This window comes from Galeopterus variegatus, unplaced genomic scaffold (assembly GCF_000696425.1).
Source record: "Galeopterus variegatus unplaced genomic scaffold, G_variegatus-3.0.2 Scaffold3676, whole genome shotgun sequence".
NCBI classification, from domain to species: domain Eukaryota; kingdom Metazoa; phylum Chordata; class Mammalia; order Dermoptera; family Cynocephalidae; genus Galeopterus; species Galeopterus variegatus.
In genome coordinates, this window is record NW_007729787.1 from 36,447 (window position 1) to 60,983 (window position 24,537).

A 24,537-nucleotide genomic window follows, 5' to 3' on the forward strand; every position below is an offset into this window, starting at 1 on the left:
AAGTCTTTGATCCTCAGAGTTGCTTTTGTTTCTGTTTGTTTTGATCTGTTTTTCACATTTTAGGCTTTCCTCAAATGTCTGGTGATCCTTGAATGTCTGCTTATATTTTAAGAGAGGCACTAAAAAGCTGATCGTTAGCTGTCTGCAGGGGTGGGTAGGGATTGTTTACTGTGGCCTTCACTGTTAAATGATCTGACATCAGAGAACCCCTGTGTCTGCATTGTTGAGTCTTTCTCTGGGCTGATTAGATTCCCCAGAGAAGAATCATCCATTTCCTGCTTAGAGGCTCTATTTCTGACCAAGCAGCCTTTGGGGATTTCAGTGAGAGAGGAACTGGGAGTATTGTTCAAGGATGTTAACATTCACCATCTCCCTGTTTTCAGGTTAGTATTTTCACCTTTAGCTGTGCCTGGTGTCCCCTAGTCCAATAACCCTGTTTTACTTTCTCCAAAGAAATAATCTCAAGTTTTCTGATGTGGCGATAGAGCAGCAGCCACCTAGATTTGTGGAGTATGGAAGAGTATTAGGTAAACTGATTCTAAACAGACTTTTAAGCAGCCTCGTGTTTTTAAAAAGCTCAATTTCGCACACCACCACTTGTCCCACATCCAAGTACTGCCTGGTGTTGCAGTTGTATCTACTTCTTTGTACTTATGGGTTTATGCTCTTAAATCCTTTTGCTGTTGTTTAAGTGGAGCTTGAGGAGAGAGCAGAGCTAAGTGCACATGTTCAATCTACAATTTTTAACTAAAATTCCTCTATAATCTTTGAATCTTATTTGACTTTTGTGTTCAACTAAATATAAGGGTACCATATCAGAGAGCAACCTCTGGGATTCTTTTATTTTTATGTCAGAACTGAATTTCATTGATTTATCAGATTCTCCCAGAAGGTTTTGCCTTTGTAAAATATAAGCATTTTATTTCCCTATTCTCTTTCATGGCAAACTTGTCCTCAAGCAGTGAGTTTTTCGAGTGAGCACAGCACAAAATCTTAACTTTTCTTTTGCTTCTGCTGTACTCTATTGTGCTAAATTTGGCAATGGTGCTTACAAAATTGTATATATATGTAACATGAAGTGGGCAATTGTTTGGAAAGTTGTAGGGGAAAGAGAAGAATGCTTTTCTCTTTTGCTGTAATTAATGTTTTAAATGTTATTTTTCCCTCACTCGGCCGCTTCAGCCCCTCGCGAAGCGCCGGGCCGCTCGGGAACATGGCCCTGGAGCAGCTCTGCTCGGTCCTCAAAGTGTTGTTAATAACAATACTTGTAGTGGAAGGAATTGCAGTGGCCCAAAAGACCCAAGATGGACAAAATATTGGAATCAAGCACATTCCTGCAACCCAGTGTGGCATTTGGGTTCGAACCAGCAATGGAGGTCATTTTGCTTCACCAAATTACCCTGACTCATATCCACCAAACAAGGAGTGTATCTACATTTTGGAAGGTATTTGACAAATTTCTGTTTTTTATTTTTACTTTCCTGTAAAACTAAATGTATTGGTAAAATTTCATCTTTAAACCAGTTTGAACAAAATTTAAACATGTATTTGAATTTAAACTCTTACTAGTAATGATAAGCATATCTGAATATTGAATACATTAATAAAGTAATAGTTGACATTTTGTGGGAATTTTGAATCTCCTAAAGTATAATTCAACTAGGTACATCAGTATATATGAGAAACTTTTCTGATAAGAAACTTAAACTTACTGACACCCTTATTAGTCTTTATGCAAGTTTATATCCACATCAGCGAGCTCCTTTCATTTCTTCTGTTTGTTTTTCTATGTATCATGGTACATTGTGTCTCATGAACTATGTAAGTTAATGCTTCTCAACTTCAATTTTAGTCAGTCCAAGTCCGTTTAACTAATTTGATAAATATACACTACAGAGAAAGGTAACTGTACTTCTACAGAGTACCATTATTATTAATGTAAAATATAACATTTATTATGACTTTTATGAATAATAATTCTTGTTATGATCCTCATCTAGGAAGCAGTAAGAGAGCAATTGTTTTGTTTTTCTCATTTGTGTTAGTACATTTATATTCTTATTTGTGTTGCGCTGATTTGCTTACCCTTACTTTCCAGCTGCTCCACGTCAAAGGATAGAGTTGACCTTTGATGAACGTTATTACATAGAACCATCATTTGAATGTCGGTTTGATCACTTGGAAGTTCGAGATGGGCCGTTTGGTTTCTCTCCTCTTATAGATCGTTACTGTGGCATGAAAAGCCCTCCATTAATTAGGTCAACAGGAAGATTCATGTGGATTAAGTTTAGTTCTGATGAAGAACTTGAAGGACTGGGATTTCGAGCAAAATATTCATTTATTCCAGGTAAAGAATGTCATCTTTTCAGTGGGTGGGTGTCTCGCTTTGATTTTAGAGTCTTAAGGTTAGAAAAGAGATAATTTGGTCAAGTTAATGAAATCAAGACCTTAAGGAAATTCACAAGGTCAAAGGGAAATCAGTTCATGAACAAATGAAAATTTACTAATAATTGGAAATAGAACTGTATCACTTGAATTTTGAAGCGTATCATAGATGGTGTCACATTTTTTTCTCAGATTTCTTTATGTTTTATAGCATATACTCAAGGCCAACAACATGAAAAGAAAACATTTTTTTAAATAATTCAATAAATTGTCTTGTTTTTATAATCTCCGTAAAAATTATTTTGGCGGGGTTTTTTCATTGGACTGATTGAATTAACCACTCCTTTGAATAAGTACTCTAGGAAATATTGAACAATAGAAAGAATACTGCTCTGCACTTAGAGGTAAAAGATCTGGGTTTGAGTCCTTTCTCTGCCCCCTAATAGCTGTAAGACTATTAAGCATAGAGTGTACCTGAGATTTGCCATTGGTAAAATGAAAATACCTGCTGTATTAGTTTCCTGAGGCAGCCATCACAAATTACCACAAATTTGGCTATTGAAAACAGAAATTTATTTATCCAGACTTTAATCCAGCAGAGCCTCACTCCCTTTAGGAACTCAGAGGGAAAATTCATTCTTTGCCTGTTCTGGCTTCTGGTGGCTGCCCCACATTCCTGGGTTTGTGGCTGCATCACCTCAGTCTGTGCCTGCATCTTCCCCTATCTTTCCCCCCTTCTCAAAGTCTTTAACTTAATGACATCTTTTGCCCTGTACATAATATTCACTCTTTGTTTACCCTGTCAGGTAATATTCACAGGTTATGAGGATTTGGATGTAGACGTGTTTGGGGGTCCACCATTCAGACTATGACACTACTACACTGTCAGCCTACGACACTGTCTTACTTCCCCCATAGTAGATAAGAAGACTGTGAGAACACTTTGAGAACTATAAAGCCCTATCCAGTGTAAGAATACTCATTTTTAATACAGAAACACAAAGGTGTACATGTTATTGTCTTCAGTACTTACAAGATGAAAAAATAACTTAGTTTAGCAACTATATAATCTTTTGCTTTTATTTATTTTTTCATGAAAGAAATTTGAAAAAAATTAGAATATATCCAAATGAAAGGAAAATATCCATAACTCTTCCACCCTTATATGAAGTCATTGTTAACAATTTGGTATGTATTCCTTCAGATGTATTTGTACATCTGTTTATTTTGTCTGTTTAACAAAACTGGGGTCATGCTATACAAAATAGCTTTATTGCCTACTGTTTTTTTTGCCTGAAAAGCATAAAACCTTTTTTCCCTGTCAGTAAAAATTATGGAAATTTTTAAGTTTTGCTTCAGTATTTATCTGCTCAGTGCCAAAAGGATAACATTTTCATAAAGTAAAATACGCCTAATAGACTTGATTTTTTTAGAACAGGCTTAGGGTCACAGCAAAATTGAACTGAAGTGAGTTACCACCTACTTTCTGTCTCCCTCACCATCAGTATCTGATGCTAGAGTGGTACATTTGTTAACAGTCGAACTAACATCATAATCACTCAAAGTCCATAGTCTACATTAGGGGTTACTCTTGGTGTTGTTGATTCTGTGGGTTTGGACAAATGTGTAAAATGACATGTCCACCATTACAGTATCTTACAAAATAGTCTCACTGCAATAAAAATCCCCTGTGCTCCACCGACTCATCCCTTCCTCCCCCCACACCATTGGCAACCACCAGTCCTTACTATCTCCATAGTTTTGCACTTTTTCAAATGTCATGTAATTGGAATCATACAGTCTGTCGCCTTTTCAGATTGTCATCTTTCACTTAGCAAGATACATAAAACATTCCTCTATGTCTTTTCATAGCTTAATAGTCCACTTCTTTCTAACTGAATATTATTTCATTGTCTGGATGTACCACAGTTTATTTATCCATTCTGTTGAAGGACATTTTGGTTGCTTTCAAATTTTAGCAATTATGAATAAAGCTTCTGTAAACATCCATGTGCAGATTTTTGCATGGACATAAGTTAACTCATTTGGGTAAATTCTGATACATGGATTAACCTTGAAACATTATGCTAAGTAAAGAAAGCCAGACACAAAAGGACAAAAATTGTATGATTCCACTTATATAAGTTATCTAAAGTTGTCAGATTTATAGAAAGAAAGTAAAATGGTGGTTACCAGGGGATGAGGGGATTGGGGAGATAGTGTGTTATGGGTACAGACTCTTGCTTGGGATAAAAGAAAAAGGAGAAATGCTGTATGATTCCACATACACAGACATACCTCAGAGATATTGCAGATTTGGTTCCAGACCACCGCAGCATAGTGAATATTGCAATAAAGCAAGTCACACAAATTTTTTGGTTTCCCAGTGCATATGAAAATTACATTTACACTATACTGTAGTCTATTAAGTTTGCAACAGCATTACGTGCAAAAAAAAAAAAAAAGTATGTCCCTTAATTTAAAAAATATGTTATAACTAAAAAATGCTAATAATTATCTGGGCCTTTAGCGAGTCATAATGTTTTTGCAGGAGGACGATTTGTCTCAGTGTTGATGGCTGCCGACTGATCAGAGCAGTAGCTGCTGAAGCATGGGGTAGCTGTAGCAATTTCTTAAAATAAAACAGCAATGAAGTTTGCTACTTCAGTTGATTCTTCCTTTCATGAAAGATTACTCGGTAGCATGCGATGCTGTTTGGGAGAGTTTTAACCACAGTAGAACTTTTTCCAAGTTTGTAGTCAGTTCTCTCAAACCCTGCTGCTCCTTTATCAACTAAATGTACGTAGTATTCTAAATCCTTTGTTATTTCAACAGTGTTCACAACATCTTCACCAGGAGTAGATTCCATCTCCAGAAACTACCTTGCTGATCCATAAGAAGCAACTCCTCAATCATTAAAGTTTTATCATGAGTTGCAGCAATTAAGTAGCCTCTTCAGGCTCCACTTCTAATTCTAGTTCTCTTGCTTTTTCTACCACATCTGCAGTTAACTTCCTCCACTGAAGTCTTGAACTCCTCAAAGTCATCCATGAGGGTTGGAATCAACTTCTTCCAAACTCCTGTTAATGTTCATATTTTGACCTCTCCCATGAATCATGAATGTTCTTAATGGCATCTAGAATGATAAATCCTTCCCAGAAGATTTTCAATTTACTTTGCCCAGATCTAACAGAGCAGTCACTATGTATGGCAACTATAACCTTACAAAATATATTTTTTAAATAATAGTTGCTATCAACTAGTGGGTTAGTTCACTCAGTAGAGCATGGTGGTGATAACAACAAGTTCAAGGTTTCAGATGCCCTTATCATCCATCCACCAAAAAAAGACTTGAAAGTTGAAGTTACTCCTTGATGCATGAGCTGCAGAATTACTGTTATGTTAGCAGGCATGAAAACAACATTAATCTTGTATATCATCAGGAGGTCTTGGGTGACCAGGTTGCATTGTCAATGAGTAGTAATACTTTGAAAGGAATCTACTTTTCTGAGCAGTAGGTCTCAAGAGTAGACTTAAAATATTCCATAAATCGGGCCGGCCTGGTGGCGCACTGGATAGTGCACCGCTTGGGAAGCGCGGCGGCGCTCCCGCCCGAGGGTTCGGATCCCATATACAGACCGGTTCCCGCTCGCTGGCTGGGCGAGGCGCGGGAGCAGTGCCAAGGGTTGCGATCCCGTTGCCGGTCCCCGGTCCAGTACGGGGGCGACACTGAGGGTTGCGATCCGTTGCCGGACACGGAAAAAGACAAAAAAAAAAAAAAATATTCCATAAATCATGCTATAAACAGATGTGCTGTCATTTAGGCTTTGTTGTTCCATTTACAGAGCACAAGTGGAGTAGATTTAGCATAATTCTTAAGGGCTCTAGGATTTTTGGAATGATTGGCTTCAACTTAAAGTCACCAGCTGCATTAGCCCCCATCGAGAGTTATTCTGTCCTTTAAATTTTTGAAGCCAGGCATTGACTTTTCTCTGTCTACTGTGCAATGCACAATAAAGTGAAGCTCATATATGGGATCTTTTTTCCCATATATGAAGTATGCCCATTTATGGGATCTTTTTTCAATTAGTTTTTTTATTTAAAAAAAATTTTTTTTGCTTTTTTTTAATAAGTTTATTAATATTCCTTTTTTTTTTTTTTTACATTCTATGATGTTGCGGAGCAGTTGGGAGGGAGGGGGAGAGGGGAAAGGGGAAGGAAATTGGATGTGAGAAAGAAAAAGGAGGAGGGGTGGGGTGGGGTTAATGCCTGTGGCACCCCCCTCATTCCTGCATATATGGGATCTAAGGTAGTCAAATTCATAGAAAGTAGGTTACCAGGGGATAGGGGAATGGAGAGTTAGTGTTTAATAGGTATGGCTTTTCAGCTTTGGATGATAAAAGAAAATTCTGGAAATAGAGAGTAGTGATGGTTGCACAGCACCGTGAATGTACTTAATGCCACTGAACCATACACTTAAAAATGCTTAACATGATTAATTTTATGTGTAGTTAACCACAATTCAAAAGCAGTACTAGTGAGATGGCTGGGTGATACACAGGATATTCTGCCCTGTGAAAAAAACAATAGATTATATCAGAATAACTGATTTGATTAAATTGGTTAGGTATTTGACTTTTATTAACTAAATCAATTAACTGAAGTAATTGATACTTTGATGTCATAAACACACAGTTACAAAATCTTATATGTGAATTAGATGTTTGCATATAAATTGAGACTACTTGAAAGTTAAAAACATGTCAAAAACAATGCTCTTATTTGAATAAAGTTTTTAAACATTAAAAAATAAAGTCTGCCAACTTTATATGTAAAGATGCTTACTCTGGAGAAAAGTGGTTCTTTTTTCTCTACTAGTATATATCACGAGAGCAACTTTATATGGCTTATAGTTTAAATAGGCAAATTATGAAATGCTTAGCATTTCTAGACTTTATTACCTACACTTGTATTTTTATAATGCCTCAGAGTTTCTATATACATTGTATTTAATTTTATGCTAATGACAGTAATGTCAGGAAGATTTTGTAACATCCTGTTGTATAGATAAGGAAACTGACTCAGAGATTAATTTTCTTAGATTGTATAATGGCAAATCCAGGATTAGATTCCAGTTCTTCAGGCAACTTTTCCTACTCTATCATATTGTCTTTATAATGTGGGTAAGGATTCCACAATTTTATCACTAAAAGAAAAAAAAGACACATCAAAATAAGTAAGCAGTGCACAATTAGCTAAAATATGGCTGTATCTGCTGTTATTTAAAGTCATGTTTATAAAATAAATTTTATCAAAGGAGCGGTAAATCTGTTAGAAACCTGTTAACAATGGTGAAAAACTAGCTAGGGGTTTTTTTCTTTTTTTTTTTCTTTTTCTTTTTTTTTTACTGACCGGTAACGGGATCGCAACCCTCGGTGTTGCGCCTGCACCTCGCTCAGCCAGTGAGCGGGAACCGGTCTCCACATGGGATCCGAACCCTCGGCGGGAGCGCCGCCCCGCTCCCAAGTGGCGCAGTGCGCCACTGGGCTGGCCCCTTTGTTTGTTTGTTTTGTGTTTTCCTTGTTGTCTCTTTTTTCGTGTCCGGCAATGGATCGCAACCCTCAGTGTCGCGCCCGCACCGGACCGGCAACGGGATTGCAACCCTCGGTGTTGCGCCCGCACCTCGCTCAGCCAGTGAGCGGGAACCGGTCTGTATGTGGGATCCGAACCCTCGGCAGGAGCGTCACCGCACTCCCAAGCGGCGCACTGTAGCAGTGCGCCACCGGGCCGGCCCCCCTTTGTTTGTTTTTAATGGAACTCTCTAAGCCATTGGTAATATTTGTCGAGGCAGAGGCTCTTAATGGATTGTTACTTTCTGGAAGAAACTGGGATAATTATGGAAATTTTAATGCAATAATGACAACATCCTAGAATTCTTGCCTATATATGAAAAAATTCTGCTTATTTTGCCAGATTGCTCCCATGGCCTTTCTCCGCAATGCTTTAAGATTTGAATATCTCATTGACATTTTTCTGCCAAAGAGGTGAAGTGTCTATTAGTTGTCCCATTTTAGCAAGGGGAGGCTTATTTAGTTTATTAAGTTAAAAAAGAACAGTCTCTGAAATGTATTCTAAATTAAGCTAATACTTTTTTTCCCCTTTTTTCAATATGTAATTTGATAATTTCCTAAAGTGTCTGTAATTAAAGACAACAATTTTAAGAAGAATTGAGCTTCCAGGCACATACAATAAACTGTGTATTGAAATAGGTTTCCCAGACTAACAGTTCTGAGACATTTTAGACTATCCAGTAATTTTTCCATTCTTGCAGTTTGGTATATGCAGGGGCTATCTAAACTTTCAAGTAATTCTTTTTAAAATAACCTGTGTTTGTAATTCTTAAGAATTCATTTTTACTGTGGTAAAATATACATAAGATTTACCCCTTAATCATTTTTAAGTGTACAATTCAGTGACATTAAATACATATATAATATTGTGCAGCCATCACTACTATCCATTTAAGCAAAAGTTTGGAAGATTTTAATGATTTCAGCAGAAAAGGAATTTTATACCTTTTTAAGGCTGAGTAATATTTCATTGTATTGTATATGTCACATTTTGTTTATCCATTTATCCATCAGTGGTCTAACTACTACTTTTGACTGTTGATGTGAATTTTCAAGTAGCATAAATAAATGATTAATTCATGATGGGATCACAAGTATAAACACTATCATTAAATAAATGTTGATCCTATTAGTGAGCTCTTCCTATTAATCATCCTATTAGTGATGTGTAGTCTACACCAATAAAAGCTGTTACTTTGCTATTAAATGGAGCATTAGATGTAACTTAAGACATTAAACCTTAGAGTGACTATTTCAGTACCAATGACTTTCTTCTTTTTTTCTGTTACAGATCCAGACTTTACTTACCTAGGAGGTATTTTAAATCCCATCCCAGGTTTAGTATATTACTTCTTTTTCCTCATGGCATTTTTGATAAGTCTTATTTTCCTTTCATTATTATTCATTTATTTTTTTCTAGATTGTCAGTTTGAGCTCTCAGGAGCTGATGGAATAGTGCGTTCTAGTCAGGTAGAACAAGAGGAAAAAACGAAACCTGGCCAAGCAGTTGATTGCATATGGACAATTAAAGCTACTCCGAAAGCTAAGGTATTATTATGTATTGAGTCACTTCAAAGAAGAACATAGTAAGACATGATTTGTATAATGTGTTATTTTGATTTGTGTAAATGTTTCTTGATCATATAAACTGATATAACAACTTTCTAAAAATTAATTAGTTTTAAGTCACTTTATTGGGCATCTACTCAGATCCTAGCATTGTAACATTGTTACAGTTAAATAAGCTGAAATATATTCCAAGCTTCAAAAGAGAAAAAAAAATTTTTAAGAAAATTAAATTAACTGTAATATAAATTTCAGGAATATTATACATATATTAAGATTCTTAATTTTAAAAGATTAGGATTCTTAAAACCCGTGGATTCCTAATTGGTGAGTACAAGTATTGATTACTATTACCACAGATTTATAAAAACCTTTTTTGCAAGGAGGAAAAATAGGCTGCAAAAGGTTAAAGTGTCTTCTCAAACGTCACAAGAGTCAGTCATAGCAGTGTGAAAACAAAAACAAATGTTTTGAGTCTGTGTTCTTACCATGCTGCCTCTGCTAATCATGTGAAGCTTTTACTAGAAAGTACTGCAGGGAAGAATGTTTTAATAACTGACAGATTGAGATTGGCTGCTCACTACTTTAGCTTTTTGCTTTTAATTTATACTTTTAGGAATATCCCCAGTTAAAGTTATACTTTATGTGTATGTATGTAAAAAGAGAGAAAAGAATAGAAAGTGAGGATGGGAGAACATACCTTTAAAGAATCAGGAAATCATATTCAAGGTTATGATAGATTATGATAGATTACATAACCTGAAAACCTACCTGTTAAAAAACACCTGGGAACGTTGGGTAAAATATGAGGGTACTTCAAAAAGTTCATGGAAGAATAGAATTAAAAGATAATTTGAATCTTTCCATGAACTTTATGAAGTACCCTCGTACAACAAATATCCTTTTAAAAGCATATGTAAGCTCCAGAAAAAAGAAAGTAATTCTTATGTAATAGAAATGAAGAGAAATAACTATAAATTAAAGCAATAGACTAAAATTGATGTTATAAATGCCCCTGGCTGATTTCAATAACCTGTTACTGCCCAGGGCTAGACATGCCAGGAGCTGGGATTTAAAACCCAGATTGAGAAAAATCAAAGACTTAGGATTCATGAACTTTGTGAGACTTTCTCACATAAAACTGGAATTCTCAAAGGGAGATGATTGACATGACAGGGTAGATTAGAAGAAATTTTCCAGTAGCACATGTTGATGACAAACTTGTTTTTCTGGGCTTGGTCTCAGGTGTGTGTGGGAGTGAGGCTGGGGTCTCTACTGAGACTTTATACCTAGAAACCTGCCTTTATTAGGGTTTAGGATATGAGCTTATATTCCCTACTCTATTTAGGAATCACTAAGCCCAAAAAGTAACAAAATGGTCCTGGGCTCATAAAACCTTCCAGGTGGGCAAAAATAAATGCAAGATGAATTATGGGTACGGATTCCTTAATTATGGTAGGTGAGGGGCCGTACCTACCAATGGGACACGTGGAGGAAAGGATTTTCACCTTATTAAAACCAATATCATATATACCTATTTAAAGACAGTTTTATAAAAATGAGGTGAAAAATCACTTTTAGAAGGCCAGAAACAGTTGAAGTGAAAGTCCATCTCGGGCAGGTCTGGGTTATGTATGTCCATCACATTTCCATCATGTCTTTGTGATTGTGTTTTATCTCATAGAGGTAAACTTTACCACTCTCATAGAGAGGTTGTGGTTAAACTGCAGGAATATGTCTTTTTATCAAGTGTCTTAGTCAGTGTTGTGTTGTTATAACAGAATACCTGAGACTGGGTAATTTATAAATAAAGCAGGTTTATTTCTTATAGTTAAAAAAAAATTAAAAATGGGCCGGCCTGGTGGCGCACTGCTACAGTGCGCCGCTTGGGAGTGCGGTGGCGCTCCCGCCGAGGGTTCGGATCCCACATACAGACCGGTTCCCGCTCACTGGCTGAGCGAGGTGAGGGCGCAACACCGAGGGTTGCGATCCCGTTGCCGGTCCTGGTCCGGTACGGGCGCGACACTGAGGGTTGCAATCCATTGCTGGACACGAAAAAAGACAAAAAGGAAAAAAAAAAATTAAAAATAAATACAGAATAACCAAGGAGGCTACAGGGATGCCATTGATAAAACACTGCTGAAGGTAAGCTCACAACCTAAAATTAGAAAACACCTATGCTCACAACCCACCATGAGTAAGAAGCAGCAGACATAACAAACAGGAAGTTTTTTTATATCTTCAGCAACTTAAGTGTTTTAAATATCTTACAAGAAGGAAACAAAAATAGGAGAAAGAAAAAGACCAGGGCATTTTTTAAAATAACGTTTTAAATAACATTTTTAAAATAACCAAATAAAACTTATACAAGTAAAAAGTATAGTTACTAAAGGGTAGATCTGAGAAAACTACCCAGAAGTAGTCCCGGGAGAGGTGGCAGTTTATTTTCAAGAATTGGTGAGAGACATGATACAGTGACTCCCAAGCTGGAGAAAAAGTTTTTAAGTGATATCTAACATTAGACCCCAGAGGCTAGGAGAAAGTTTTTTACACAACTACAGAGAAAAAAGAGACTGCCTACCAAGGGATGCTATTAAGATTGACACCAGAATCATCATTTTCAAGGTAGAAGCTCAAAGACAATAGAATTCTGTCTTCAAAGTTTTGAAAGAAAATTAATAACTGGTGATCTCCATTTCCATTATGCAACTAAACTATCATTCCTGAATGAGGGCAAAATTAAGATATTTCTGAGCAAAAATAATAAATGAATCAAATGCTACAGTTAAAATTGAAATATATTGTTTTTACAGGATAATTACATGAAAATTTAAAATTACAAAAATAGGAAAGAAATACTAGAACTAGAAATTAAGAATGTCACTAATTCACAAGGAAGATATGATAATTTAAAATCTTACATATTAATGTAGCCTCAAACATACAAAACATAAATTGGCGATCACCAGGGAATATAGACAAATTCACAGTTACAATGGCTAATATTTTTTTATCTCTCAGTAATTAATAGATTAGGCATACCAAAAAAATTAGTAAGGCTTAAAAGATTTAAACAATACTGTATGCCTAATGGACATGGTATCCATTGCTCCCAACATCCAGAGAATATGCATTCTCTATAAGCATGCATAAAACATTTTTCAAAGTTGGTCCATTTGCTAGGCTAACAAAGAAAGTCTGAATATATACCAAGGCTTGGTATTATGCAAGCATTCTCTGACAAAAATACAATTAAACCGGGAATCAGCAACCATAAAATTAATTTAAAACCATATGTTTGTCAATTTAATAATACTCATATACTACTTAGTAATTCATAGGTCACAGAAGAAATCAGTATAGAAATCTGAATACAGGTGCTCCTAAACTTCTGATGGGGTTATGTCTGAGTAAACCCATTGTAAGTTGAACATATGGAAAGCTGAAAATGCGTTTAATACACCTAACTTACTGAACATCATAGCTTAGTCTAGCCCACCTTAAACATGTTCAGAGTTCTTACATTAGCCTATTGTTGGGCACAGTCACCTAACACAAAGCCTATTTATGATGAAGTGCTGAATATCTCATGTAATTTAGTGAATATTGTACTGAAAGTAAAAAACAATGGTTGTATGGGTACTTGAAGTATGATTTCTACTGAATGTGTATTGCTCTCACACCATTATAAAATCAAAAAATAAGTCAAACCATCATAAGCTGGGGACCATCCGTACATTTAAAACTCAGTAATGAAAAATTTGTGGGATACAGCTAAAATATGAGCATACTTCAAAAAAGTTCATGGAAAAATAGAATTAAAAGATAATATATGTCTTTCTGTGAACTTTATGAAGTACCGTTGTAGTACAAGGGAATTAATGATCATAAATTCTTCCTTTAGAAGAAAAAAAAATTGAAATTGAATGATTCGACTTAAGAAGCTAAAAGAAAAACAAATCCAAAGAAATTAAGGGTTACAGTAAAAAAAAGCAGAAATAAATGAAATTAAAGATACAAAAGGGAAAAATCAACAAAACCAAAAATGGCTTCTAGAAAAAGATAGCAATAAGCCAACTTTTGGCAAAATTGATTTAGAAAAAAGATACAAATAATAGAAATTATTTTCTAAGATCATAATCAATTACAGCAAAGAATAAAAAGTATTATAAGACAAACTATGAAGCAGACCTGCTAAACTAAAGAGAAAAAACTTGAATAAATGGCAAAAGAAAAAAAAAAACAGAGGGGGGAACCTATAGATTAAAAGAATTGTAAAAGTCAAATAACTTATGGATGCAAACAAATTATAAATTGGGAGAACTAATGACATTAGTATACAATTAGAAGTTTGAACACTGACTGGTATTTGATACTAAGAAATTATTTGTTTGGTTTGATAATAGTATAGAGGTTTTTGTTTTGTTTTGTTTTTAAGTAGCTTTAGTGATATCTATGGAACTAACTATTCACAGACAAAATGATTTAATGTAATTTGATAATAATTTTGTAAACAGTATAAATGGTGATATCTATAGAGTATGGAGGGAATCCCCATGTTTTTTTTTCTCCCTTCCTTCACTTATTCAGAACTCATAGCAGTTTAGAAGGCTAAAACCTTGAGGAAAACTTGTCTTTCTGGTCAGAGCAACTGTGAATAGGTGACCATGTTGTCATCGAGAGAATATGAAGGAAGTCTTGAAGAGGAGAGAGCTACAGAAGAGAAGGCACTAATTCTGCTTACCTCCTGAGCTGCATGTATATGGAACAGATCCAGAGAAACAGGGCAGAGGTGTTGAAAACCAAATTATAGTATAAACCACCATCAAAGTCCCTGAGTGGGGCCAGCCTGGGCAAGCCTACACATCACAGCAAAGGCTTTGAAAGTTGAACCAGCCTTGGGACTACCACATACACAAAGTGAGACAGAACTTGCAGTCTGAACCTGTGTTGATTTCCTGCTAAAACAAAACAAATAACAAATATCAACATCCTCCAGGAATTTTTAACTGGATCCCTACCATAGTCTCACAATATGATATTCAAAATGCCTAGGATACAATAAAAAATTACATACAAACACCAGGAAAATCTGATTAATTCTGAAACGAATGACAGCAGATCCCAACCCTCGCAGGACCCAAATATTGCAGTTCTCAAAAACTAAAGCAACAATATAACCATGCTCCATGAAGTAAAAGTAAAAGAGTAGAAAGGTAGGACTCAGCAGAGAAATAGAAACTGTAAAAAAGAACCAAGTGGAGACTGGCAGATTAGCTCAGCTGGTTAGAGCATGGTGCTGAAAACAGAAAAAATTGATTTCAGTGACTATGGATTTCTCTTAAGAAATAATTGAAGCCATAGATGGTGGATCAAAATTTTCAAGAGCTAGAGGAGGGGTTGGGGGGGTGGGCTCCTTTCAGGAGTGAGTGCAAAATGAAGTCATACTCTGAAGACGTAGTAGTAGAATTTATCACCTACAGACCTGCTGTAAAAGAAATTATAAAGGACTTTTTTAGATAAAAGAGAAATGATGAAACAAAGAATCATGGAACTTTATAAATGAAAGGAAACAAATGGTAAATATCTAGATAAATATATTAATTATTTTACCAAAATCAGGAATGCTAGAGAGGGTATCACTACAGACCCTACTAATGTTTTTTCGTTTTGTTTTGTTTTTCCTTTTTGTCTTTTTCCGTGTCCGGCAATGGATCGCAACCCTCAGTGTCGCCCCCGTACCGGACCGGCAACGGGATCGCAACCCTCGGTGTTGCTCTCGCGCCTCACTCAGCCAGTGAGCGGGAACCGGTCTGTATGTGGGATCCGAACCCTCAGCGGGAGCGCCGCCGCACTTCCCAAGTGGCACACTATAGCAGTGCGCCACCGGGCCGGCCCCAACCCTACTAATGTTAAAAAGAGTAATGAGCAAATGGAATGAACAGCTAGCTGTATGCTTAAAAATCAGATGACTTAGATTAAATGAACAAATCCCTTAAAAAGCTATACACCCAGACATATCCGAGAGGAAATACGTAACCTGAATCATTCTATATTTATTCATAAAAATTGAATGCATACTTAGAAACCTTCTAACAAACAAAGCTCAAGGCCTAGATGGATTCACCAGCAAATTGTACCAAGCACTTAAGTACGATGTAATGCCAATTCCTTAAAATCTCTTCCATGAAATGAAAGAGGAAAGAACACTTATAAACTCACTTCATAAGACAAGAATTACCCTGATATCATCAAAGACATTGTAAGAAAACTACTGATAAATATTACTCGAGGAAATATATGCAAAAATGCTCAACAGAATATTAGAAAAATATTTTTACAGCAATACATAAAAAGTATAATAAATCACAACCAAGTGTGATTTATTCCAGGAGTGCAAGGCTGGTTCACATTTGAAAAATCAGTGTAAGTCACCATATAAATAGACAAAAGAAGAGCATGATTATCTCTGTTTGTTAAAATTCAACATCATTCTTGATTTTTTAAAATCTCAGTAGGAACACAGAGGACTTCTGTAGCCTGATAAAGGGCATGTACAAAACTCAACAACTAACATCATACTTAACAGTGAAAATCTGAATGTTTTCTCCTTCAAAATCAGTAGCATGCTAACTTTTATTTAGTATCATACCAGAGGTTGTAGCTGGTGTCAAAAGGTGTACACATTGAAAAGGAAGAAAAACTTTTTTTGCAGATGGCATGGTTATCTATATTAAGAAAATTATTAAATGTACAAGAAAGCTCCTGCAACAAATAAATTCATTTAGAAGGTTGCAGGATATAAGATCTTTATATTTTTTATACAAAAAATCAATTGTATTTTTATATACTAGCAATGAACGGTTGGAATACATTGTGTGTATATGTATTGATGGACTCAGTAGAACTGAAGTATCACTTCTTTTGAAATTGATCTGTATAGATGAATGTGATTCCAATCAAAATCCCAGCTATACTTTTGTAAATATTGACAAACTAATTATAGAACTTATGAAAAGGTAAGGAATTACAAAAGCCAAAGTAATTTTGAATAAGAACAAAGATGGAAGACTCACTACCTGATTAGGACTTACTGTAAAGTTTTCAGTAATCAAGACAGTGTGGTACTAACAAAAGAACAGGTACATGGATAAAGAGCTCAGAGATCAGCTTTATACAAATATGGTTAATTGATTTTTGACAGATACAAAGGTAATTTAGTAGAGAAAAAGATAGTCTTCAACTGATATTGCTGGAACAATTGAATACCCATATTCAAAGAAAACGAATGAACCTTGTCCTAGACATAAAATCTTATACAAAAATTAACCCAAGAGGGATGTCAGCAATGTGACAGATAAGAAGACCTTAGCATTTGACTATCCCACAAAGACAGACTAAACAATGAATACACAACTACGTTTTCATCAAAATAACTAAAGGAGAGCACTAGGGTACATTAAAAAAATAACAGAAACCCTGGTGAACACAGAAACTCGGGATAGCCACATAGAGAATGAGTGAAACACCGAACCTTCACCGCCCCAGCCAGGATCAGCTGGGAACCAAGAGGAATTTCTTGCTGCAGGTGAAAAGTAAGCAAGAGGACAACAGCAGTCTCCATTCACACCTTAGACATCTACATTCCTCACCACTGGGGACCACTGCAGTCCTCACATGCACTAAGGCCAGCTGAGGGAGTTGCCTGGAGTCCACACAGCTGTGCTTCCACCATAGAAGGAGTCAACACTGGGCCTGCCCTCTGGGCCCATGTGGCTACTGCACCATGTCATTTTGGAACTGGAGCTACAGCAGGAATGTGTCTTGCTTTGTGGACAAGTGGCCACAGCTCCCTTTCATGCCAGAGGCTGAGCTGTTGCTAAGTCACCCCCATCCAGTGGTCAAACATCACCAAGCAAAGTTGTGAGGAGCTGTTATACCCTACCACATGGTGCCAAGTTGGGGTGGAGCTGCTCCACCCTCTTCTCATTTCCAGTTGCACCCCTACCCCTCAGGCCAGAGCTGAGGCTCTGTACACCCTCCAGGGGAATCAATGCCTTGGTGAAGCTGCTCCATCTACTTCTTCCAAGTGCTGTTTGCCATGCCGCTGGGGGCCTGAAATGAGTCTGTGCTGCCTGCTGAGGAAACTACTTTGGCGGACACCCTCCATATTCCACTCTGTCACTGCTGTACCGTCACCTGGAGACCAGAGCTAAAGCTAGACCCTGCCTTTGGGGGCAACAAGACTTTGGTAGATCTGCTCCATATACCCATCCTAGTCACTGATTTGTCCTGCCACCTGGGCTGGAGTTGAGACAATGCCTGGCATCTCAGAGAAACAGTGCATGGGCCATCCATAGTAGTCCTGCACCCCAGGCCTGAGCTGAAGCAGTGCATCACCTTCTGGGGAATTGGTGCCTAGGCCAACTAGCTCCTTGGCTGAGTTGAGTAGTTGTGTGTCCTAGGACTGACTTAGTACTCCAAATCCCAAGGAGACAGACCAGTGCCTGAGCTGAGACACCCTGCCTTACTGGCACCTGTAATATTTTGCTTCTCTGTAGTACTAGCCCCCTAGAGTTTGAGCTGCTGAGCCACCCCTTTTTCTAGGGAATGTAGACAGCACTGTGCTACTCCTTGCCTACCATGGCCCAAAAGACAGCTGTGCTTCACCATTCTGGTGTTCTTACTGCTCATGCATCTGACCTCAAAGAGTCTAGGATATTACTGAGTGCCACCATTTTTTGGTCTAGAGTCACCATTACTTGGTGCCTCATCCCCTGGGACCTGAATGACCACTGAACCGTATTGTCTCTGGTAACCAAATTGCAGCCATACTCTGCTCTCCATGCCCAAGTCTTTAAAGCACCACTTCTCTTAGAGCTTCACCACTCTGCCCCCATGGTTCAGAGTCATGGCTACAACCTGACCCACTGGGCCTGGCCTTCCAGAGGGACCTCAGAGCAGTATATTCTGGCACTATTGGCAATCAACATTCAACCCTGCCACAGAAAATGAACTGGCACATAAAGACCTAGGTGCCACAATAGGTTCACAAGAACCTAAGCCTAGAATACCAGCTCTATAGCCACATCAAGTACCTGGACCTGGAATCCCCTACCACTGCAGCTGATTGTAGGTCCTATCTGACCAGAGACCTCTGGCAAGGTCTCTTCATTATGGGGAAATTGAGAATGGGAGGACCCCAAAAGCCCTTGCCATCAAAGCCCTTAAGCTATGCCATTGCCACCACTGCCACAAATTTCCATAGCCTATGTTGCCAAGGCACCCACAATTATTAGTGACATTGATCACAGCTGAAAAAGCTGCATAAAGACTACACCAATTGATCAGCACACCCTTTCCAGTCAGCACACTAAGACCCATCTGCAGGTGAGAGACTTTCTCTATGAAAGCCATTCTGCAAAGTTTGAGAGAGTCAGTTGTCCCACCAGATGCATAGACATTGGTGAAGGGACACAAGAAACATGAAGAAACAAGGAAATATGACATTACCAGTGGAACACAAAAACTCTGGTAACAAACCCCAAAGAAAAGGAAATCTACAAATTGCCAGAACAGGAATTTAAAACAATGATCTTAAGGAAACAAAATCAGATACAGCAAATACAGATAGAAAATTCAAAGAAATTAGGAAAACCATGATATGAATGAAAATTTTAATAAAGAGATAGATAATATAAAAAAGACACAAATCCTGCTGCTGAAGAAGGCATTGAATGAAATAAAAGATATAATAGAGAGCTTCAACAATAGACTAGGCCAGGCAGAAGAAAGAATGTCTGAGCTTAAAGATAGGTCATTCAAAAGTACCCATTAAGGAAAAAAAATAAGAAAAAGAGTGAAGAAAGCCTACAAGAATTATGGGACACCATTAAGCAAACAAATACAGGAGATCAGAAATAGAAGAGAAAGGGAAAGACATAGAAAGTCTATTTTATGAAATAGCTGAAAACTCTCCAAGTCATGGGAAAGATATGAACATCCAGATGCAAGAAACCAAAAGTCCTCAGAAGGTTCAACCCAAAAAGGTCCTCTTTGAGGCATGTTATACTCAAAATGTCAAAAATCAAACAGAATTCTAAAAATGGCAAGAGAAAAGTTTCACATCACATCCAAGGGAATTTTCATTAAACTAACAGACTTCTCAGCAGAAACCTTACAGTCCAGGAGAGATTGGAATGATATACTCAAAGTGCTAGAAGAAAAAAGTTGCTAGGCAAAAATAATATATCTAGCAAATCTATTCTTAATGAAGGAGAAATAAAGTCTTTCCCAGACAAGCCAGAANGAAATTAGGAAAACCATGATATGAATGAAAATTTTAATAAAGAGATAGATAATATAAAAAACACACAAATCCTGCTGCTGAAGAAGGCATTGAATGAAATAAAAGATATAATAGAGAGCTTCAACAATAGACTAGGCCAGGCAGAAGAAAGAATGTCTGAGCTTAAAGATAGGTCATTCAAAAGTACCCATTAAGGAAAAAAAATAAGAAAAAGAGTGAAGAAAGCCTACAAAAATTATGGGACACCATTAAGCAAACAAATACAGGAGATCAGAAATAGAAGAGAAAGGGAAAGACATAGAAAGTCTATTTTATTAAATAGCTGAAAACTCTCCAAGTCATGGGAAAGATATGAACATCCAGATGCAGGAAACCAAAAGTCCTCAGAAGGTTCAACCCAAAAAGGTCCTCTTTGAGGCATGTTATACTCAAAATGTCAAAAATTAAACACAAAGAGAATTCTAAAAATGGCAAGAGAAAAGTTTCACATCACATCCAAGGGAATTTTCATTAAACTAACAGACTTCTCAGCAGAAACCTTACAGTCCAGGAGAGAATGGAATGATATACTCAAAGTGCTAGAAGAAAAAAGATGCTAGGCAAAAATACTATATCTAGCAAATCTATTCTTAATGAAGGAGAAATAAAGTCTTTCCCAGACAAGCCAGAACAGGGAATTCATCACTACTAAACTGCCTTACAAGAAATTCTCAAGGGATACCTATATCAGGAAACAAAGGGACAATAACTACCATCATGAAAGATGCAAAAGTATAAAACTCACTAGGAAAGCAGAAAACAGAAATGGTAAAGAAAAAGAAATCAAACCTTTCACTACAGAGAACTACCAAACTGCAATGACAAATAAGAGAGGAAAAAGAAAGAATATACAAAAGAACTAGAAAACAATTAACAAAATGACAGGAGTGAGTCCTCACCTACCAATAATAACCATGAATATGAACAGAGTAAATTTCCCAATTAAAATATGTATGCTAGTTGAATGGATTTTTTTAAAAGACCCAACTATATGCTGCCTACAATAAACTCACTTCGCTTGTAAAGACACAAAGACTGAAAGTTAAGGGATGGAAAAATTTTTTCCATGCAAGTAAAAACCAAAAGCAAACAGAAATCGTTCTACCTATATCAGATAAAACAGGCTTTAAGTTGATAAATGTAAAAAGAGGTAAAGAAGGTCATTATATAGTGATAAGGGATAAATTCAGCAAGGAGATACAACAGTTGTAAATATATATGCACCCAACATTGGAGCACCCATGTATGCAAAGTGCATATTAGATCTAAAGGGAGAGACTCCAATACAGTATAATAGTTGGGGATTTCAACACCAATGGCAAGAGAAAAGTTTCACATCACATCCAAGGGAATTTTCATTAAACTAACAGACTTCTCAGCAGAAACCTTACAGTCCAGGAGAGATTGGAATGATATACTCAAAGTGCTAGAAGAAAAAAGTTGCTAGGCAAAAATAATATATCTAGCAAATCTATTCTTAATGAAGGAGAAATAAAGTCTTTCCCAGACAAGCCAGAACAGGGAATTCATCACTACTAAACTGCCTTACAAGAAATTCTCAAGGGATACCTATATCAGGAAACAAAGGGACAATAACTACCATCATGAAAGATGCAAAAGTATAAAACTCACTAGGAAAGCAGAAAACAGAAATGGTAAAGAAAAAGAAATCAAACCTTTCACTACAGAGAACTACCAAACTGCAATGACAAATAAGAGAGGAAAAAGAAAGAATATACAAAAGAACTAGAAAACAATTAACAAAATGACAGGAGTGAGTCCTCACCTACCAATAATAACCATGAATATGAACAGAGTAAATTTCCCAATTAAAATATGTATGCTAGTTGAATGGATTTTTTTAAAAGACCCAACTATATGCTGCCTACAATAAACTCACTTCACTTGTAAAGACACAAAGACTGAAAGTTAAGGGATGGAAAAATTTTTTCCATGCAAGTAAAAACCAAAAGCAAACAAATAGTTCTACCTATATCAGATAAAACAGACTTTAAGTTGATAAATGTAAAAAGAGGTAAAGAAGGTCATTATATAGTGATAAGGGATAAATTCAGCAAGGAGATACAACAGTTGTAAATATATATGCACCCAACATTGGAGCACCCATGTATGCAAAGTGCATATTAGATCTAAAGGGAGAGACTCCAATACAGTATAATAGTTGGGGATTTCAACACCCCATTCTCAGCACTGGACAGATCATCTAGAAAGAAAATCAACAAAGAAACATTGGATTTAAACTGCACAACAGACAAAATTGACCCAACAGACATTTACAGAACATTTCATTCAATAGCTGTAGAATACACTGTTTTTTTCTTATCAGCATATGGAACATTCTCCAGGATTGACCATATGTTGAGCCACAAAATAATTCTCAGCAAATTTTTAAAAATTGAAATCAAGTGTCTTTTCTAGCCACAATGGAATAAAACCAGAAATCAATAACAAGTAGAACTTTCATAACTGTACAAATACTCATACATGTTAAAAAGAACTTTTGAAACAAGTGAAAATAGCAATGTAGCATACCAAAACCTATGGGATACAGTCAAAGCAGAATTAATGGGAAGTTTATGACAATAAATGCCTGCACCAAAAAAGTAGAAGCATTTCTTTTTTTTTTTTTTCCTTTTTGTCTTTTTTCGTGACCGGTAATGGGATCGCAACCCTCAGTGTCGCTCCTGTACCGCTACCGGCAACGGGATCGCAACCCTCAGTGTCGCGTCCGCACCGCACTCAACCAGTGAGCAGACCGGTCTCTATATGGGATCCGAACCCTCGGTGGGAGTGCCACTGCGCTCCCAAGCACCGCACTCTACCGAGTGCGCCACCGGATCGGCCCAAAAAAGTAGAAGCATTTCAACCAAGCAGCCTGATAATACATGTCAACAAAATAGAAAAGCAAGAACAAACCAAACCCAAAGTTAGTACAGGGGAAAAAATAATAAAGATCAGAGCAGAAGTACATGAAATTGAGACTAAAATATCCAAAGTAAAAGGTCGTATAAGTGAAATGTTGGATAGACAAATCATTAGCTAGACTAACCAAGAAAAAAGAGAAGTGACTCGAATAAAATTAGAAACAAAAATGGAGACATTATACCTGATACCACAGAAATACAAAGGATTGTTAGAGACTTAAGAACAGCTATCTGCCAACATATTGGAAAACCTAGAGGAAATGGATAAAGTCCTTGACATGTACAATCTACCAAGATTGAAACAAGAAGAAATAGAAAACCTAAGCAGACCAATTATGAGTTGTGAGATTGAATCAGTAATAAAGTCTCACATTTTAAAAAAGCCCAGGACCAGATGGCTTCACTACTGAATCTTACCAAGCATTTAAAGACGAATTAATACCAATTCTTCCCAAACTTTTCCAGAAAGTTAAAGAGGAGGTAATCTTCTATACTTATTCTACAAAACCAGCATTGCCCTGAAACCAAACCAGACAAGGACACACGAAAAAAGAAAAAGAAAACTATAGGACAATATCCATGATGAAAATAGATACAAAAATCCTCAGTGAAATACTATAAGTCTGAATTCAGAAATATATTTAAAATGATAATTCACCGTGATCACTATGATCAAGTGGGATTTATTCCAGGGATGCAAGGATAGTTCAACATATGCAAATCAACAAATACAGTACATCACATCAAGAGAATGAAGGACAGAAACATTATATGGACATCTCAATAGATGCAGAAAAACCATTTGATAAAATTCAATATCTCTTTGTGATAAAAATTCGCAACAAATTAGGTATAGAAGGAGCATACCTCAATATTGTAAAGGCCATATATAGAAATTGACAGCTAATGTCATACTGAATGGGGAAAAGCTGAAAGCTTTTCCTCTAGGAACTGGAACCAGACAAGGATGCCCACCCACTCTCACTGCTCTTATTGAACATAGTACTGGAAATTCTAGCCAGAGCAATTAGGTAAGAGAAAGAAACAAATGGTATTCAAATTGGAAAGGAAGAAGTCAAATTGTTCCTGTTTGCAGAGGACATGATCTTATGTATAAAAAAACCTAAAAGCTCTGCCAAAAAACTCTTAGAACTGATAAACGAATTCAGTAATGTTGAAGGACATAAAATCAACATACAAAAATCAATAGTGTTTCTGTACACCAACAACAAGCACAATAAAAAGTCAAGAAAGCAATCCCACTTAAAATAGCTACAAAAAGATAAATAAAATACCTAGGAATTAATTTCACCAAGGAGGTGAAGAATGTCTACAAGGAAAACTGTACAACACTGATGAAAGAAATTAAAGAGGACACAAAGCAATGGGAAGACATTCCATGTTCATGGATTGGAAGAATAAGTACTGTGAAAATGGCCATACTACCCAAAGCGATTTACAGATTCAATGGAAAACCTATCAAAATACCAATATCATTCTTCACAGAAATAGAAAAAACAATCCTGAAATTCATATAGAACCACAAAAGACCCCTAATAGCCAAAGCAATTCTGAGCAAAAAGAACAAAGCTGAAGGCATCACATTACTTGATGTCAAAATATTCTGTGAAGCCATAGTAACTAAAATAGTATGGTACTGGCA

At 36.6% G+C, this 24,537-nt stretch overlaps 1 protein-coding gene across 5 annotated transcripts in view; it reads left to right on the plus strand.

The window, feature by feature from the left end:
- Nucleotides 1-1,178: 1,178 nt before the first annotated feature.
- Nucleotides 1,179-24,537, plus strand: part of NETO2 (neuropilin (NRP) and tolloid (TLL)-like 2) — a 59,987-nt gene continuing 36,628 nt past the window's right edge. For 3 of the 5 annotated variants that reach the window (XM_008585699.1, XM_008585696.1, XM_008585698.1), the window contains exons 1-4: nucleotides 1,214-1,445; nucleotides 2,099-2,347; nucleotides 9,307-9,351; nucleotides 9,436-9,563. In XM_008585699.1, coding sequence (XP_008583921.1) covers nucleotides 1,214-1,445; nucleotides 2,099-2,347; nucleotides 9,307-9,351; nucleotides 9,436-9,563 — 654 coding nt within the window. Of the gene's footprint in view, nucleotides 1,446-2,098; nucleotides 2,348-9,306; nucleotides 9,352-9,435; nucleotides 9,564-24,537 lie in introns of all 5 variants that reach the window. The other 2 variants (XM_008585700.1, XM_008585697.1) reach the window with 2 other exon arrangements.